Here is a 20,088-nt window from a genome sequence, read left to right on the forward strand (position 1 = left end):
CAGAAGATTAGCTTAAAGTGGTATCAAGCTCAAGTACTTTTGGTTGTTTCGTGGGAAAAACATGCAACCAAAGACAAGGAGCTTTGCAACAAAAGCCTCATTTTGGTACATTTTTACCTTTCACTCTTGTGGGACTTCATTACCCACAAAGCTTCGGGTGCAAGTGCATTCTTTGATCTTTACATTCAAATCCTGTCGAGTCTGAGGTTAAGCTCCGGAGGAAAAATGTTGCCCAGCAAACACAGAAGCACCAGTTCATCTGCTACAAGCATCTAAAACACATTTCTCAGCACACGTGGACACAGTCTCCATGTTTCATTGTGTGTCTTTGACGTATCCCAACACTTCTGAGTTATATTCAACCTATTTTCTCAATAGCATTCGGCAGCAGAGGTGTGTTCACTTTGCTGTGTTCATCTCTAAGCCCATTGAACAGGTTCTTCTCCTCCTCCTTCTCTGAAGTCATGCTCGGGAATGCAGGAACGTCCTGCCAGTACGCCGGCGGCAGACACGGCACCAGATGCAGCTCATCGCAGTTGTTCATGAGGTGGATACAGGTATAGAAATCATGTGCGGCGCGGGAGGGGGAGGCGGGCGGCTTAGCGATGCTGTAGTCCGTCCCCGGCACAGTGACAATCTCTGGCCTGGAGTGGGGCGAGGACATTGACTGCGCAAAGGCCTCGGAGGGCAGCGAGCAGTACGCCGCCGCACTCTGACGCTGGGCAGCCGAGGGAACGAGGTCACTGGTAACTATGACGACGTCCTCTTCTCCATCGGCACAGTCGTCGAGGACACCGCACTCCTTCTGCTTAGTGAGGTAGACGTCGTCGGCGCTGACGTTTTCCCAGACTTCCTCTGTGTAACTTGGAGGACAGTAGTTATGGAAACCACTGAAGTGACGGTTGATTGCATCCAAGTGTCCCTTCTAAAGCAGGAAACAGTGACAAAGAAGGGAAAAGTACGAAGGTAATGAAGAAAAAAAGAAGAAGAAGTGAGGAAAAGAAAGGATGAAAAAAGGCAGAGGTAAAAAGGTGGAAGAACAAGAGGGGAAACAGAACGATGAAGAGAAAGTATGAAGAAAGCAGGAAGAACAGAGGAGGAAAAGGGGGAAAAAAAAGAAAAGGAAAATGAGGTAATGAAGAAAAATAAGGACTCAAGGAGGACAAGGAAAAGTGGAGGAACAAAGACATGAGGAACAAAGAAGTAGGTGTAGAGGAAAATAAAAAGCAAAACACAAAAAATATGATTAGAAAAACAAAAGTAAGAAGTTGGAGCGTGAAAACGTAGAAGCAGGGGAACAGAAACAAAACTCTAAATGATCACATCAGATCAATTACTGTAATAATTCCAAGGGGAAATTATAAAAGGTAATTAGAAACGTAACTAAAAAATACATGCATGATTTAAAAGTAAAGTAAACGTAGAGACCAACAAAATGATTATATGAACACAAGAATGAGGATTATAAATTAAATAAGTATTAAATATGAATAGTTAGGGTTAACATAATAATATACAACCGAAAAATGATGCTACTAAAACACCTAAAACAAGCTTTAAAAAAAAAAAAAAATGCAGATTTTCTGACTTTTTTTTTCTGCTCGATTAACTGCAAAATGAAAAATGATGAATAAGAGAAATAGCACTAAAACAGGTTTAAAGTGTGTAACCTTCAGGAGCAGTGGGTCAATCCCGATGATCCGCGGCTTTGGAATGGGTGGCAAGAAGTAATCTTTGATTCTGTAAAGAGCAATGGAAAAAAGTCTTTTTTAAACTGAGTATGCTAAAAAAAAAAAAATACATAAAAAAAGGAGGAAAAATAAGGGTGGACATAAGAAAAAAGGTTTTGGGATAAACTCGTCTAAGTTGACCCGTCAGGACAAAGAATCACACATCCTCAACAAAAAGTGAGACTAATTTCAGCCATTATTTACTTATTTTAAAACGTGAGAACAGACATAGGAAACTGGCCGTGGGCCATTGGACTAATTTTGAGCGGCCCTAAAAGTAAACGCATAAAATGACTCCAAAAAACACACAAAACAACAACCACTACCACACAAAATGAGGAACAGTATACAAAACAACAACTAAATAGACAACTAAAATAATAAATATATCAAAAACACACAAGGTGGCTACAAACAGAACATACAGAAAAATATACAAAACAACAATACACATGAGAACCGAAATACACAAAATGACAAAATATGCAAAATGGCAGCAAAATTTACACAATGCTTCAAAAAGAAAAACACAAACCCATTGTTGTTTCCTGTGTTAATGCTCAGATTGCTCATTATTCTAATGCTGACATGAATGTTGATCATGTGAGCCTCAGATCAGGCACAATCACACGTTATGACCTCACTGGGATGTCTATCTGTGATTTAAAACCACTGCATTAGTTCATTTCTTGGGGGTGTGTGTGTGTGTGTGTGTGTTCTCACCTCCGACTCTGAGGAATGACACCGAGGATAATGACAATCAGCGCCACAACTCCGACTCCCAGGGCCAGAACCATAACCAGGAGTTTTCCTGTAGAGGTAGAAGAAGACAACTTCCTCTGTCCATGTCTGGCCTTTCACAATAAGAGTCTTAAACAGCTATTCATTTGGCTTCACCGCGGCCACTGGATGTAAACTGCCGCAATGCTTGTGTTGCCATGGAAACTGTACCTGCAGGCGCCCTGGCCGGGATGCTCATTGCCAGCTCTTTGCTCCACCTGCTCCACAGGCCCGAGTTGTGCGAGCGGCAGCGGACCTGAACCACGTAATGGCCCACAGGGAGGCCGAGCAGCTCCATGCGAGGCTCACGGAAAGGTTGCTTTACCTGTAAACCGACAAACCAACATTGATACAACACTTACAACAGCAGGATTACTATTGCAACAACACATCATCAGCAGGGTAAAACTAACCTAAAAGCTTATTAATGTAATACTGATTTATCAGTGTGAAAGCATCTCTAATAGAGACTAAAAGCAGGATGTGCATCATGATTGATTATCTCATTTCAGAGAGTTGGGAGACAAAAAGTTAATGATGCGCTTCAATTTTTTAACGAGTAGCCAGAAAACAACACTAACAACCAAATTCAAACTAGACAAAGATTCTATAGTTTCAAAATGTGTATTACTTATACAGTATATATTACTATTTTATACAATATAGCAAGACTAATGCTTTCCTAATGTTTTGTTTATCTACTTTTGCGTTTTTCACAACATTTTGCGGTACCTTCCAGTTGTGGACCTCCGCGATGCGTCTGTAGCGCAGCTCGTACACCAGTGTGATCCAACCGTACTGCAGATCCGTGGGCACCGGGTACGCCCAGGTTAGCGCCACGTTGTGGCCCAGCTCATCGCCACCGGCGTCCGTCAGCTTGTAGGTGAGATTGACTGGAGCTTCGGTTTGAACTGTGGCGCACACAACCACACCGTGGTCATTATAGTTACAGTGGGGCAAAAAAGTATTTGGCAGCCACCGACTGTGCAAGTAGTCCTCCTTAAAAAGATGAGAGGTCTGTGTAGAGAATTAAGGGCTAGATGTCCAGACGATAACATTCTTATCCACAAGGTGATAAAGTGTTGTTTTTAAGTACTAATTTAACTATTTGTTAAAGAGTGTAACCATGGGAACAGTTCTTTTCTAGAGTGCATAATAACATGATGTATTCGTAATGGTCATTTGCAAGAGGTAAACCTTATTTAAAAGTCTAAAGACCAGTTTATAACTCCCGCCTCTCCTCTTTTTAACCAATACGGTTTGCGCCACTCAAAATTCAAAAGGAAGTTTAGCCAATCAGACCACATCTCCAGCCAGCCTATAACTTCAGTCTTCCTGCGGGTTTCGTCCAGCAGAATTTCCCCAAACCAGAGAGCCACAGGCTTTATGCCACCTCAGATTTAACCAACTTTGACTTTAATTTCAAGCAACTTTTTTTTTTTAAGTAAGCTAAGCAACTTTTTCCTTTTGAACCAATTTTTTTATAACTCTACAACAAGTAACTTTGCAACAAACTTGCGTTGCGCATTGCTCCGGAGATTTAGTTTGGGGAAGACTACCATCATCACCCAGAAGCTGCTGAGACCTAGACCCAATCCAGGCCCAGACAGTATCCTCACGAGTTAGGACAGGACGGACGGAACCATCCTCTAGGCGAAAGCAAAGAAAAAAAGAGATAATACCCATTGAAAACCATCTACACACCTCATACCTCCAACTCAGAATATATACATACCTTAAATATGTGTACAAAATGTACATATATATATATATGTGTTATACCAGTTAGTCAATAATAACCTTTGAAAATTGTGAAATGGCCTATTATCATGCTTGCTTGTACATTGTATTAACTTCACCTGTATAATAAATGCACAAATTATACCTGCTGTTTTTTTTATTAAGATTAGGATTTATTAGACCGCTAATTAGCAACAAGAACCCACCAAAAAGGGAAAGGTATTGATTTAATAACTTAAAAGTGACCTGAGACACTTAAAACCAAAATCTGAGATGGCACCCTGGCATAATCTAAACGTTAAAATTAATAATAAACGTCAATTTAAAAACCCTTGTTCCCCTACATCTGTAATTTTCATCGTAAGTACAGAAAAATCCAAGAAATCACCTTTTTTAAAGAATTTATTTGTTAAGTATTTGGCACCTACAAACAAGCAAGAATTCTGGCTCTCACACACCTGTTACTTCTTCTGTAAGAAGCTCTTCTATCCTCTACTCGTTACCTGTATTACTGGCACCTGTTTGAACTTGAATTGTATAAAAGACAAGATCGCTGACAATCTCCCTAGACTAAAACAAACAAAGAAACGAAAACTAGAAGGAAAAAAGCCATTTTGTTTTCTGAAATGTGTTTAAAAAAAGCAATAACTTAAAACTTTAACAAACTTTAATTATAGCGATAATGTCCTTTGTTTTTGACTTTGTACATATATTTGTTGACATTCTGTCCAAGCCAGCTCACGTAATGGCTACGACAAAAGTTGGTGGAAAGGGAAAGAGTCCTATTTGGGATTTCTTTGATTATGATGATGTGATGTGCAATGGACTGGCCCCCTGTCCAGGGTGTATCCCTGATAGGGGTGGGAACCTCTGGGTACCTCACGATATGAGGACACTGCGATTATCGGTACACTGGTCAGAAATCAATCTACGATAATCTATGACATAAGAAAAAAAAAAAGATTAATTGAAAAAATACAATTTTTATTTTATATCGCTGAAAGACAATAAATTTAAAGTGTCCTAGTGACACTATTTTAGTGCAACATTTCTGTAAATAAGTGTCAACAATGTAAATGAATAAGTATCTCCAATATTGTTTTCTGTAAACAAATATATTTAGCGTGAGCAAATCGATCATCGATCGAGATATTGTCACACTCCTAGTCAACTACTATCATAATTTCCTATTCATACACTTATTTACAGGTACACAACAGCAGAGGGATATTCCATAAAGGCGGGTTAAACTCTGAGTCTATCCATAAAGCTGGTATGAAGTGGGTTAATCAACCCTGAGTATGTAAACCTTGGGTTACTTACATGCACGTGCGCGATAAAAAGCCATCATCAATGGATCAAAGAATACTCAAACTGCCATGACAACCAAACGGAAGATAGTGATATATTCACCCCGATGGGTGAAATAAGCCGTTTGAGGAATATGAGCCTGTTCTAAAGGTGCGTTCAGTCTTCAGTGACTATAGTGGCTTAAATCACCTGTAATTAGTCACACTTTTTGGTCGCTTCATCAATTTATCGCTTCAGTGACGTGACGAGCGGTGAATAATATGAATAAAATGTGTCTGAGGAGACGTGTCAGCAGCATAGGATGGCTGCATAGAGAGACCTCCTATTAAACTGGATATAAAGACAGTGGCTGCTGCTTCATATCACATCATTTATATTGATTCTTAATGTAATATTGTCGCCAGAGTCATCTCAACGTCCTAAAAAATGTCATAAAAAACACTGAAGCGGGACGCGAACCCACGACCCATTGCTTTCAAGAGCAGTGTCACACTTCACTGCGCCATCATACCTTCAAAGATGTATGAGCTACAGATTTAACTGTATAACAATATAAAACAACAATCGAGCCTATTCATTTAAATTATCATCTCCTCCTTTATATTCTCCATAGGTTTGTATTCGGAGAACTTTACTACAGACGTCAGTAAATGTTTTAATGCAGATCAACCTCTCAGTGACTTTCACTTAATGATCTACATCTACAATGTTATAAAGAAAATTACCGTTATCACAAAAAAAAAGACGTAAAGCAACACAACTTTAGTAATGATGTGAGCACGTCTGTGGTGTGTGATGTTACTAATGTGTTTCAGAGAAAAGTGTTAAAGTTCATTAAAGTGTTAAGAAACGGTGTTCAGGTGGGCGGAGCCAGGTAGAAACCCAGGGTTTCTTTGAGAAAACCTGCCAGCGACCAGGTTTAGTTCACGGACAATGTTGCCCGGGTAACATACTCAGAAGAACATACCTTGCTTTTTGGAATGGGATACTCAGTTTCCCTCATTTCAGCCTGAACATACTCAGAGTTTGAACATAACCCGCTTTATGGAATACCCCTCAGGTCAACAGTTTAGGCTATATGAAAACTGTGGTGTCTTGTGTTAACCTTACACTAAGGCCCAAACATACTGGAGCGTAACGTATGTCCGCAAGGCCAGTGAGTGCAAAGCTTATGTTTTACGACCGTGCGTACAGCTTGTTTACGCAAAAAACGGGGCTCTAAAGTGACGTACGCCACTTCCCAAGCAAAGGTTGTGATTATAGAAATAAACGTCGCGTGAGAATGTGTGCTAACTAGTAACGTGATGCACGGACACTTTGGAGACGTGGGAAAATGACGGTCGCGGTGGTGATGCTCCGACAAACACTGAAATAAATTATGCCAATTATTAGTATAAACAAATTTATGGCTATATGAATGTGTACTAACCTCACTAATATTAAAGCACTGTAAATGCATACATTAATTGATTTATTCTTTGAAGCAAAAACATTAAAGATATATGAAAATATTTATTTAGCATTGACATTCCAACAATGCACAATATGAAATAAAATAATGCTTAGCTCTGACAATGATTTATAAAGAGCACAATAAAAGACTGAACTGAGCAAAAAACTTCTATAAACAAACAGGAAGGAATGCTGTCTGACGGACAGTTAGCAGAATGTAAATCTCAAGCAGAGCTTGTTCTAGGAACTGAAGGGCCCTGAACAATCTGAGGGGGTATCTTGTAAATAAAAAAACTCACACGAAGAAGGCGGTTTGTGAGCATTTTCAGAGATGAGTGGAGAAAAATGTTCATTATTTACCGTTTTCACAGCCTGCTGATCAGTGATGAGACAATTACACAGGAGATCCCAAGAAATTAGAAGTGTATCCTTTTTTGACTTTCTTTCTGCCTGTCTGAATGCGTGTCTTAGAGCCTCCAAGAATTTAGAAGCTCAAACTGACAAGAGCTTCTGAAGTTTGAAAGGCGCTATCAACTCCTTTGGCCAAAGGTCCTTTAAAAAAAATCCTTTTTACCAAATGCCATCCTGAAATAAAAAAAAATGACCAATCCACACCTGAACCTGAACTGCTTTACCTGTGTTTTTACTTACTTTAGTGATTTTACCCATACCTTATTCCTATTTTGGGGGAGAAAAAAGCAATAAAATAAATAGGTAAAGCATAAGGACGACACAATATTGTTCACCTGATGGTGTCGGCTGAGCTATATACTTAATGCAACATCAGAGCCATTTTTATTTTATATCTCTGAAAGACAATAAATTGAAAAAGTGTCCTATGAACAGTGACACTATTTTAGTGCAACATTTCTGTAAATAAGTGTCAACATACCAATGTAAACAAAGTATCTCCAATATTGCTTTCTGTAAACAAAAATAGGGTCTTTCTTACCAGTGATACCATTATAGTGCAATATTCCAGTAAACATTATATTGGTTCCTTCAACAAACAGTGACGACAACATTTCTGTGAAGACCGACCTCACATTTTAGTGAAAAAGCAAAAAAGGTTTTGGAACAAAAACCAAAATCAATACTTAGGGCGAACATATCGATAATCCATCGCGCGAAAAAATATTGCGATATATCTCTGTATCGAGATATCGTCACACTCCTAGCGCCTGATGATAACTGGAGATAAATGCCTTGGAGTTGAAGCAGGGGATTTTTACCCTGCACACTACACTCACCTCAGAAGCAGTATTGCACACATTTTGTGCCTAATGTTGCCATCTTGTCGACCAGGGATGTCAAACTTATTAATTTGAGGGCCACATACAACCCAGTTTGATCTCAAGTGGGCCGGACCAGAAGAATTCATGCTTTTGTGAAAGAAAAAAAGCCGTGGTGTAAGACATTTTTTAAAATCTGTTACAATATCCTAAATGTCAGGTAATTTATCAAAAATCCTTCAATTTGCAACTAATTTTCTTGAAGTTTGGAACGTAATTCGCCAGAATTCTGTGGGATAATTTGCAAAAATTTTGTGGGTTTTAGAGAAAAACTGCTATTCAAAAATGTACTGTATCCAGCATTGCACTTTAGGGGGATGATCTACAAAAAGCCATATTTATGCCGTAACTTTAACTTTCAACAAAATCATATTTGGTTGAGTTTGACACGTGTTGTGGACTGTTGCATTTCATTTGTGGACAGTTGTTCTTCAGTTTTTTCAATACATTTTAAAAAAAAATCACAATATTTTTTTTATCTATGTGTTCTGATGATTTTAAGGATTGCATGTGACAAATACCCCAATTTAGAAAAAAACTAAAACTAATGTGACAATCCAAAACACACACACACACACACACACACACACACACACACACACACACACACACACACACACACACACACACACACACACACACACACACACACACACACACACACACACACACACACACACACACACACAATAACATTCCTCATGGACACGGGTCCAATCTTTGAATAGCGTGGAGATTTATGAAGAATGGAACCATGCAGAAAGACGTCACTGAGCTCTGGCTTCAGAGAATATCCTCTTTCATTGATTAAATCACATAACCAAGGTCTGATCATGTGAGTTTTCTGTGTTATTTATACTTAAAATAGCCCACACGTCAAAGCTTTCAGTTTTTCTTGGTTCCCCATGTCCTCACATCCGCACAGAGTGAGAGGGAACTCTTTAGATTTTATTTAGATTTAGACAACTTCATTTATCCCAAAGGGCAATTCAGTTTTGCAGTCCACTAGGCCATACATACATTTAAAATATCAGACAAAGACAATAATAAAAGTCAGTACATTGACATCCACATCAGTTTCTAACCACCATGTAAATCAGCATCCACAGGGGTAAAACATAAATAAATAACACAAATCTATCAGTCCATGAGAGTCCTGTCCAGGTTTCACAGCCTGATGGCAGAAGGAATAAAATACTTAGTGTAGGAAACAAACCACATCAAGCGTAAAGCCTCCCCCTTTGCTAGCAAGAATTAACCAAGGAGCCTGTTTTTGTGTTATCACAAACTGTGTAAACACAACTGCCCCCGTAACTCTGAGATGCAGGACTAACCCCACTATGTGGTCTGTGAACTCAATACCGGAGTCGCTAAGACTGAACCAGCTATTTGAAGTACGTAGTATGAACCCTTCTTTTACGACTCCCCTTCCGGCCAAACAAAAGGACCAGAGAATCCAAGGACAGTTTTCCCTTATATTACCTCCCTGCGACATTTATGATCAAAGAAGAACATCCCTCTTCTCCCCCGTTTTAAAACAGATACTGTGGGATGCTATAAGTTCAAAGAACGGTCCCAATGCCCTTTGACCCCCTGTGGTGAGATATCACAGGAAGACGCTTACCAGACCTTCACATGAGAGGTCTCCTAGTGAAGAAAGGAGAACAAAGAAATTGTATTATGTTTGAAAAGTTAGAAATGAGAACAACGAACATGTGTTTGACTGAAAAATTACAAATGAAAACATTTTTGGAATGATTTCTACTGAAAGTGAAATTGCAAATGGGTCTGCACTCGTTTCATGTAATGCAATAACCAACAGAATGCTATTTTAAAGTGTTTATCATTTAAAAGTGCTTAGAATTACCAGAAAAACATCACAAAAGTTAGTCTGAGGTATTTACTGCGACCATATAGTTAAGAGGAGGCATAACATGATTTTGATATTTATGTCTATGAGTAATTACAGGTAAAATGCATTAATTAATTCCTAAAGTGATTCTAGGATATTTTCCAGTCATGTTTGGTATCAAACCCTTTCGTAATACATGATATTTCAGGATATGATGTTGAAAAGATGTTTTGAAATATGTGGAATTAATTATTAGGCATTCTTCTATGTTTAGAATCATCCCTTGTCGTCTGTCTCTGTCTTACACTTACACACACCCAAGACACACCCACAAGCTGAAAGCAGAAACATTGACCAATCACCGACATGATCACAGAAGGATCCACCCAGACGCCTCCTCCAAAAGGCGTCGCCAAACGTCCTTTAAAAAAGGACGCGCGACTAGAAACTATAGTTTTGGACGCGGGCGTTCATGCTCACACGTGTTCCCTCATGTTTCCAGTCTTTTCATTTATTTCATTTTATTTTTAGTTGAAACAGTTAGATTTTGGAAACCACAGCTGCTTGGTTCGGACGAATACAGCATCTAGTGACGTGCGTAACAGCCGAAAGGAAGCCCGGCCCGCGACCCGTTGGGGTTAGCCAAGAGCCATTCTCTAAGCCAGCTGCGAAGGCCTAACCGCCCGGATCGGCTGAAGGGGCTACACTCTGTTGAACCGAAACAGAACCAACGGTGGCACGTCCTGCTGCATTGCTCAAACAGCACCTCCAGGTCCAACCCTGACATCTTCAAGGTACAAGAATGAACTCTCATCAGCAACTTTCCCCACAATAGATCACACACATATTTCCATAACTACAAACTTACACACACTAACAACATGCTACACACACAGTACATCTCATTCATGTTTGTTCGTCTCCCCCTTGTCCGTCCTCCTCTCTTTGTTATGAGCTCTCTTTATTTTATTCTTTGATTTTATGATTTTATTATTGAATATGTATCCTGCATTTTTATTCAATATTTAGTAGACTAGCATCCTCCTAGATTAGTGATTTCACTTTATTACATATAATCCTCACTTTTATTAGCCTAGAAATGCATTTTATCATGATTTAATTATCCCATTTCAATTGATATTTTGACTGTGCTAATTGTTGACTTTTGAATAAAAGGTTAAACATAATCTTTGATTCCTCTGATTCATTAAAGCTGTGACTATGGTGTAGATGTCTGGTAGAATTCACTTTTCCCTGGTTTCACACTGATGAGTTTAGTCTAAAAACTTAGACATATTTCTCCTGTTAAAAGGAGTGGCACCCCGCAAATTTGAAGTAATATTAATAATCATAATTAATATTCTTAGTTATATAACCCATTAATAATAACTCATCTCATCTTCCTACATAATTTCTGGCACCCCAGATGGGACCAGCTGAAGCCATGAACACAGCGTTAATGAATAATCATTGGAATCAAAAGCCGGTCTAAAAACTGAACACTCATGTTGCCAGATTGGTTCGGAAGCCGCTGCGCCCCGACCAATGTTGTATTCTAAGCAAAGCCGCCGCGCTAATGCTTAGAAACTGAATAAATAAGACCGCCGTGTCTCTGTGTTTAAAGCGCTAATGTTATGAAAGGCCGCCGCGCCAAAAGAAAAAGTTAAAAATTAATCACTGCGCCGTCAGTGACTGTGACGTCAGAGGTAAACAGTAAGTTGCCAGAACCGGGAAAATCCCGTATAAAAGGAAAAGATACGCAGACAGTGCAAACTAGGACTTTGCTACCCCGAAGAGCTCTGAAACTCTGGTATCTATCGACGCAAACAAAGAGTAAGTCGTCTGAATCTTCCGTTCCTTAAAACGGACAAGCTATCGTTGTATTAGCTCATGTTAGCTCATTGTGGTTGGAACACATGTGTGTAGCTCCGGAAACCGGAAGCAAGTGTGTCAAGCCACCGCTCATACACAAAGACAGGCCTTCCTGTCCCTTTTTGAGACGCGACTGCCCCTTGTGGCGAGCTCGCGAATAACAGGCTAACGAGAGCCTCAGCCTAGCAGCAGCAGCCTGCTACTAAGCGGTTAGCATCAAGCTAACCTATCGTGCCCAGTGAGACTTTAAACACATCTAAGTTACAGCGTGTCTTTAGACACGTTTTGCTTGACAACTGTGCATCAATACAGCTGTCTTTACCGTCACTTTGCTGAAATCGTGTGGTTTTAAATGTGCTCGATTTGATTTTGTCATCTCTCAGAAAAGCACGCACGCGCACGCACACACAAGGCCCATAACTAAACGGAAGTTAAGCCATTAAAAGGGTAATCTCATTAAAACTAAGGTAACTCATTTAAATACAAGTGACGCACTAAAATCAAGGTTTAACAAGATTTAAACCAATTTGAAAAATAATTAAACTAAAACAGTTTAAATAAATAAACTAATGATTAAAGTAAAATACACATTTTACTAAATGATTAATCCAGTGTGATTAAAATCAAATCAATTTGATTAAAAACAATTAAATTGAATAGGAAGTTAATTAAATGAAAGCAACTAATTTAAGAAGGATTTATTAATTAAAATAAGTTTAATAAAGTTAAACCAGTTTTAATTAAGGTAATTAAATTCAACACAACCGAATTTAAACACAAACCATTCTTAAAAATCAACCTAAAGAAAATTACAACTGAAATAAAAACTGATAAATTAAAACAGGATTTAATTAATTAAAAATAACATTTATTGATTACAATAAATTCATTAGAATTTGAATTTAATTTCAAAAAAAAAAAAAAAAAAAATTTTTTTTTTTTTTTTTCTCTCTCTCTTTCTCTTCTTTCTTTTTCCAATTGATTAAACACCTGATTGATCTAAGGAAACGGAATCAAGGTAAAGCTAATTTAAACGAAAGTTTAAATTAATTGAGGAAAACATTTATTGATTAAAATAAATTCAATAACAGTTGAATTTAATTTCGATAAAACATTTTTAATTGATTAAAATTACCTGTTGATTAATTCAACGAAATTGAATTAAGGTAAGGTTAATTCAAATAAAAGTCTTAAATCAGTAAGAACAAGTCTTAAATGAGTAAGAACAATTGTTTAAATTAAACAAACCACACCAAACTTTTTCAAGTTTACCACTCAGTTTTTATTTACCAAACAGTGAATTGCTAAGAACAAACAAAATAAGATAAAACAATTTACTACCATTGTAATTTTCGAACTTTATTTGAAAAATTAGTTGAAATTTTGAAAGTCTTTAGAGTTCTTTGTACGATTTTGACCCACAACAAATCAACATGTCGGTCTCCTCTGAAGACCATCCAGCCGAGAACTTAGAATTCCTCCTAACAGAAATCTTAGGGGATGGAAAATCCACAATTGATGCCAAAATCCGAGAATCTCCCCCTCAAGAATTAGGAGACCTTGTGGCCGATTGCGTCACTGCAGCCGTTTCAAAAAAGCTGAAAGATAAGGAGCTGGTTAAACAGCTTGGCTTTGTAATATCAGCATTCTCCGCCCAGTTAAAATACGAACAGAATCGAGTTAAAACCCTCGAGAGTGAACGCGACGCTCAACTCGAAACCATCGAGGAACGCGAAGCCCGCTGCGCGAACCTCATGGTCCAGTACGAAGAAACACGTGAAGAAAACGGACTGCTCCAAATGCGTGTGAGTTACCTAGAAGAAGCGGAAGATCAAGTGAATCAATTAATCACTGAGAATAAAGAATTAGAAAAATCCAAAGTGCTACTCGGTGATAAAATACGCGTTCTCGAACATGATTTCGACACCACCACCCGGGAATTAGACGCCCAACTACACGAGTCAAATGATGGGAAGAAACTCCTCCTTGAGGCAGAAGGGGCGATCAAAGCCTCAAGAGCCAAAACTAAACTGCTTTCTAAGGAATTAGACGCAGAACGAGAGAGGGTTAATGATTTATTACAACAAGTAGCTGACGGTAAAGTAGCTACTGCTAAGGTTCAACGACAATTGAACCTCACCAGGAGAGAGCTCCTAGACGCAAGACATGAGCTCGGGCATGCTCTCTCATCATTATCAATGTCGGAGGCCGATGGTGATCTTGACTCCGACGGCGAAGACGCAACTCGACAAGTCCTGCGCACAACCGACCCACCGGTACGTCCGCGTCACTTAAGGAGACCCAGGGATGCCTCCGCGGACCCTCCTATTGACGGCGGACCGACGCCCGCCAGGCCCCCTAATAGCAATCGACCGTCCAACCGCGACCTGGATAAAATCGCCAGAAACATTCCGAGATTCGAACCAAAGTTCGACGAACCCCAAAATGCTAGAGCATTTTTGAGAGACATTGATTTTTATCTAAAAAGTTATCCAATGGCTAATGTTGAAGATAAAATCTACCTAATCAAAGCAACCTCGAGCAGGCTTGTCAATGATTTCATTGGACGTCAACTACCTCAGATCAGAAATGATTACACAACACTGTGCCGCCTCCTGGTGGATGAATTTTCTGACGCACTTCACCAAACAGGTTTCGACTATGCCCACACCGTTAAACAGGGGAAGAACGAATCACCCCAACAATATTACCACACCTTGCTACAGGCATACTTTGGTAATCGCAACGACCCAGGTATGGAGGAAGAAGAGCAGTTCAAACAACTGTTCCTCAGAAACCTTCACCACAGCACGAGCACCCATCTCGGCGTCACGGCAGATCCCTATACCATGTCCAGTAAGAAACTTCGCGATCTTGCAATCAGAGGCTTCCTCTTGTACAAACAAAATTCGGCAAAATCCACACCTCGCGAAATGTTCCCGATAAAGAATAACTCTCACTCGCTGCAATTGGAAGGCACAAAAAGGACACCCGACAGTCCTCAAATACCTCCACCGCAAGCACCACAGACCCCTCCGCGGTACAACCAGCAACCGTACCATGGAATAAAGCCAAAACGATACCAAGATAACACCGATTATCGAGATTATGCGCCAAAACAAAACTTTTGGCACCAAAATTCCCGCCCTAACTCACACCACCAAGATCGCCGACCGCGACCACCGTGGTATGATTACAACCGTTCTGACCAGTGGAGAAGACACGACAACGACCGCCGAACACCTCCACCCAGAAACGAACACTCAAAACCTCGGTATCACAAAAATAACCAAAGGTCATACGACCAGCAGCCAAACAGATCAAGATCAGACGATGAATCTAATGAAATAGAAAGTTTAGAAATTAGGTTATCTAACCAAATCACTAAAGAAATGGCATCCATCAGGAAAATGTTCGAACAAATGATAGATGACAAAACCAATGATAAACCAAAACAATCAAAACGAAAAAATGACGATGATTCGCCTAGTGCTGTCTTGCTGGTGCAAACACATGCACCAAACCACCGTTTTTCAAATGGACATCAGTCCATTGAGGGTGAACCACCAATTCACCAATTCTGGTGCGACCTCTACGAAAGAGGAATCGCCCGAAAGTTTTATATATCAGCCACTTTTGAAGGTGTGCTCACTAACGAAGCCTTACTTGACACAGGAGCAGACATATCCCTCATGTCCGCCCAACTGTTCAATGAGCTGCGCAGCCTAGCCAAGGAGACCAACCTAAGGTTGATACTCCAAGACTGCCACATGAACATTGAACCTTATGGCGACAACGCCACCGTTATCACGAAGAAGGCTCTCGTACAAGTCACCATAGGGCACCTGACCCTGGTGCACCCGTTTTACATCTCAGACCACAACCAGATTCCTCTTCTCATAGGTATCGATCTCCTCAACCGATTTGAGCCCCTGATCGACTTTCAAAACCTGAAAATCTGGGCACAAGTCAGGCAGCCACTGCCGCTGCAGCATGACTCACTCGACGGAGTTCAGTGCTACCAACTGAACCACTCTCGGGCTCTAAAGGAGACCCCAAGCCGGTCTCCGGCCCAAATGCGTCCGGCTACTAAAACCGTAGACCGTACTCTAACGACCAGAAGTACCTCCCTGTGCTCGTTAACCAACAACCCCCTCGCTACCGATGGTCTTGCGTTTCAGAACCGACACATCAACGATGCTCTCGCCAAAGAAAGGGCGCTATCAGGAACACCCTGGTCCTTTGACCCCACCCAGCTCGCTGAGCCCCACCCGTTCTCAGTGAATTCGATTACGAGCTCTCGTGCGGCTGCCGAAACCATCGCCCCATCGTCTTCGCAGGTCATCGCACCGATAAAACCCGCTTTCATCGACAATGGCCCAATGACGTTAAAAGTCTCCTCTGACTTTGCCTCCACACCCAGCCATCTGTTCGCTGCCCGTCGCTCATTACAGACAGTCAAGGGCACCTTGGTCCATGTTTCTGCAGACTCCCAAACGCATGCGTTCGTTGTCCCACAGAACCAAAGGGGGGTGATATTGGCACATGCCCATGACATGCCCTACGCCAGACACAGAGGAGTCAAAACCAAAACCAAGCTAACACCGCTACCGCTTACACCACCCACCAATACACGACCGATCTTGAGAACCACCTCCGAGCTACGTTCGCGTTTGCTCAAAAACACCTCAAAGAGAGCGCGAAGGGCCGTAAAACCTACTACGACCAAAAAGCCTCACAAGAGGAACTACAGGTGGGAGACCGCGTCTGGTATTATAGCGTTGCTCCGCCCGCCGGCAAAACCAATCATCATGCAACCAAACTGAAAAAATAAATAAATAAATAGAAGAAATTTCTTCCCAAATGAACAGGACCCTACCTGGTCACCGATAAACTGTCTCCAGTGGTGTACCAAATAAAGATTCCGAGCACAAAAACCGAATCAAAGCTCAAATGGGTCCACCGAAAACCAAATTAAGCTATACAGAACACTAAAATCAACAGACAAGCCATCAACCGCGAGCTGAATAAACCCTACGAACCGAGAGATAGCATTCCTAATTAACCTACCAGTCGTCACGTTCAATAACATCTACCACCTCAAGGACGACATAAACTAAGAACTAGGAACTAGAATCCACTACGCTATCTGGTCCCACTGAGGACACACCTGAGGGTCAGGACTTAACCGTGCTGGTTGATCCGTAAACTTCCAATCAGCCATCCCATTGATCAGGCCCCAAACATTAGCATATCTAACACCCTGCTACCGAGACCACAACGCGTCTCATTATATAGGCACAGGCCAAATTTAGCCAGAGCAAAAGAAAGCCCTTCTTTTGCTCTCATTTAGTTTAAGATCCCTTAGGGACTTCTTTTGTGTGTTTAGATGTGATTCTTTTATACCCTGCATGCTTTGTCTTTGTCTTACTGATATGCACCAGGAGTAACTGACCGATACCACGCTGTCTATGTGTTATGTGTACACTTTTATGTTACCCCATCCTGCTGATCCCAAATTACATGTTCGCACCGAGCATCGTTGAGGGACACATAGCAACATATAGTACACACACCTAGTCTGCCTCCCTGATCCACGGGCGCCCACTGCCAAGTGGCACCTTAGAATCGACTCCATGGCCGCCCAACTCCTACCTCCAGGGTCCACGGGCATTAACACCAGGCAATGCTCCAACGCCAGCCACCAGGGGCTCCAGGCTTCAACCTCCGGGGCTCCAGCCTCAAACCTCCAGGGGCTCCAGGCGTCAACCTCCGGGGCTCCAGCCTCAAACCTCCGGGGCTCCAGTCTTCAACCTCCGGGGCTCCAGCCTCAACCACCAGGGGCTCTAGCTTCAACCTCCCGGCGTTGCCTCCAGTAGTGACTTCCTGGCAATGCTGCTCATCTCAACGTCAAGGTGAGAGTGATTTCCCTACCCTACAGGGGGAAACACCTCCAAGTTCCAACAAGGACGTTGGACTTTTGTCACTCCTGAACCTTCGTCAGGTGTGTGAGGACCTCAACACACCTTTACCTGTTTCTAGTTGTCGTCAACTTGAAGGTTCGTTCCCTCTTTTGTTTCCTCAAAAGAACTATTTGATAAGAGCTTCAAAGCATTGAAACCTTATCAACAGGGGGATTATGTAGGAAACAAACCACATCAAGCGTAAAGCCTCCCCCTTTGCTAGCAAGAATTAACCAAGGAGCCTGTTTTTGTGTTATCACAAACTGTGTAAACACAACTGCCCCCGTAACTCTGAGATGCAGGACTAACCCCACTATGTGGTCTGTGAACTCAATACCGGAGTCGCTAAGACTGAACCAGCTATTTGAAGTACGTAGTATGAACCCTTCTTTTACGACTCCCCTTCCGGCCAAACAAAAGGACCAGAGAATCCAAGGACAGTTTTCCCTTATATTACCTCCCTGCGACATTTATGATCAAAGAAGAACATCCCTCTTCTCCCCCGTTTTAAAACAGATACTGTGGGATGCTATAAGTTCAAAGAACGGTCCCAATGCCCTTTGACCCCCTGTGGTGAGATATCACAGGAAGACGCTTACCAGACCTTCACATGAGAGGTCTCCTAGTGAAGAAAGGAGAACAAAGAAATTGTATTATGTTTGAAAAGTTAGAAATGAGAACAACGAACATGTGTTTGACTGAAAAATTACAAATGAAAACATTTTTGGAATGATTTCTACTGAAAGTGAAATTGCAAATGGGTCTGCACTCGTTTCATGTAATGCAATAACCAACAGAATGCTATTTTAAAGTGTTTATCATTTAAAAGTGCTTAGAATTACCAGAAAAACATCACAAAAGTTAGTCTGAGGTATTTACTGCGACCATATAGTTAAGAGGAGGCATAACATGATTTTTGATATTTATGTCTATGAGTAATTACAGGTAAAATGCATTAATTAATTCCTAAAGTGATTCTAGGATATTTTCCAGTCATGTTTGGTATCAAACCCTTTCGTAATACATGATATTTCAGGATATGATGTTGAAAAGATGTTTTGAAATATGTGGAATTAATTATTAGGCATTCTTCTATGTTTAGAATCATCCCTTGTCGTCTGTCTCTGTCTTACACTTACACACACCCAAGACACACCCACAAGCTGAAAGCAGAAACATTGACCAATCACCGACATGATCACAGAAGGATCCACCCAGACGCCTCCTCCAAAAGGCGTCGCCAAACGTCCTTTAAAAAAGGACGCGCGACTAGAAACTATAGTTTTGGACGCGGGCGTTCATGCTCACACGTGTTCCCTCATGTTTCCAGTCTTTTCATTTATTTCATTTTATTTTTAGTTGAAACAGTTAGATTTTGGAAACCACAGCTGCTTGGTTCGGACGAATACAGCATCTAGTGACGTGCGTAACAGCCGAAAGGAAGCCCGGCCCGCGACCCGTTGGGGTTAGCCAAGAGCCATTCTCTAAGCCAGCTGCGAAGGCCTAACCGCCCGGATCGGCTGAAGGGGCTACACTCTGTTGAACCGAAACAGAACCAACGGTGGCACGTCCTGCTGCATTGCTCAAACAGCACCTCCAGGTCCAACCCTGACATCTTCAAGGTACAAGAATGAACTCTCATCAGCAACTTTCCCCACAATAGATCACACACATATTTCCATAACTACAAACTTACACACACTAACAACATGCTACACACACAGTACATCTCATTCATGTTTGTTCGTCTCCCCCTTGTCCGTCCTCCTCTCTTTGTTATGAGCTCTCTTTATTTTATTCTTTGATTTTATGATTTTATTATTGAATATGTATCCTGCATTTTTATTCAATATTTAGTAGACTAGCATCCTCCTAGATTAGTGATTTCACTTTATTACATATAATCCTCACTTTTATTAGCCTAGAAATGCATTTTATCATGATTTAATTATCCCATTTCAATTGATATTTTGACTGTGCTAATTGTTGACTTTTGAATAAAAGGTTAAACATAATCTTTGATTCCTCTGATTCATTAAAGCTGTGACTATGGTGTAGATGTCTGGTAGAATTCACTTTTCCCTGGTTTCACACTG

At 40.8% G+C, this 20,088-nt stretch overlaps 1 protein-coding gene across 1 annotated transcript in view; it reads right to left on the bottom strand.

The window, feature by feature from the left end:
* Positions 1-358: 358 nt before the first annotated feature.
* crfa4 (cytokine receptor family, class I receptor 4) overlaps positions 359-20,088 on the bottom strand; it is a 32,844-nt gene continuing 13,114 nt past the window's right edge. Inside the window, exons 4-8 of the mRNA XM_028472682.1 lie at positions 3,243-3,421; positions 2,682-2,835; positions 2,454-2,541; positions 1,671-1,740; positions 359-925 (exon numbers count right to left, since the gene is read on the bottom strand). Of these exons, the coding sequence (XP_028328483.1) occupies positions 359-925; positions 1,671-1,740; positions 2,454-2,541; positions 2,682-2,835; positions 3,243-3,421 (1,058 nt within the window). The remainder of the gene's footprint in view (positions 926-1,670; positions 1,741-2,453; positions 2,542-2,681; positions 2,836-3,242; positions 3,422-20,088) is intronic.

Source organism: Gouania willdenowi, chromosome 2, assembly GCF_900634775.1.
Source record: "Gouania willdenowi chromosome 2, fGouWil2.1, whole genome shotgun sequence".
NCBI classification, from domain to species: domain Eukaryota; kingdom Metazoa; phylum Chordata; class Actinopteri; order Blenniiformes; family Gobiesocidae; genus Gouania; species Gouania willdenowi.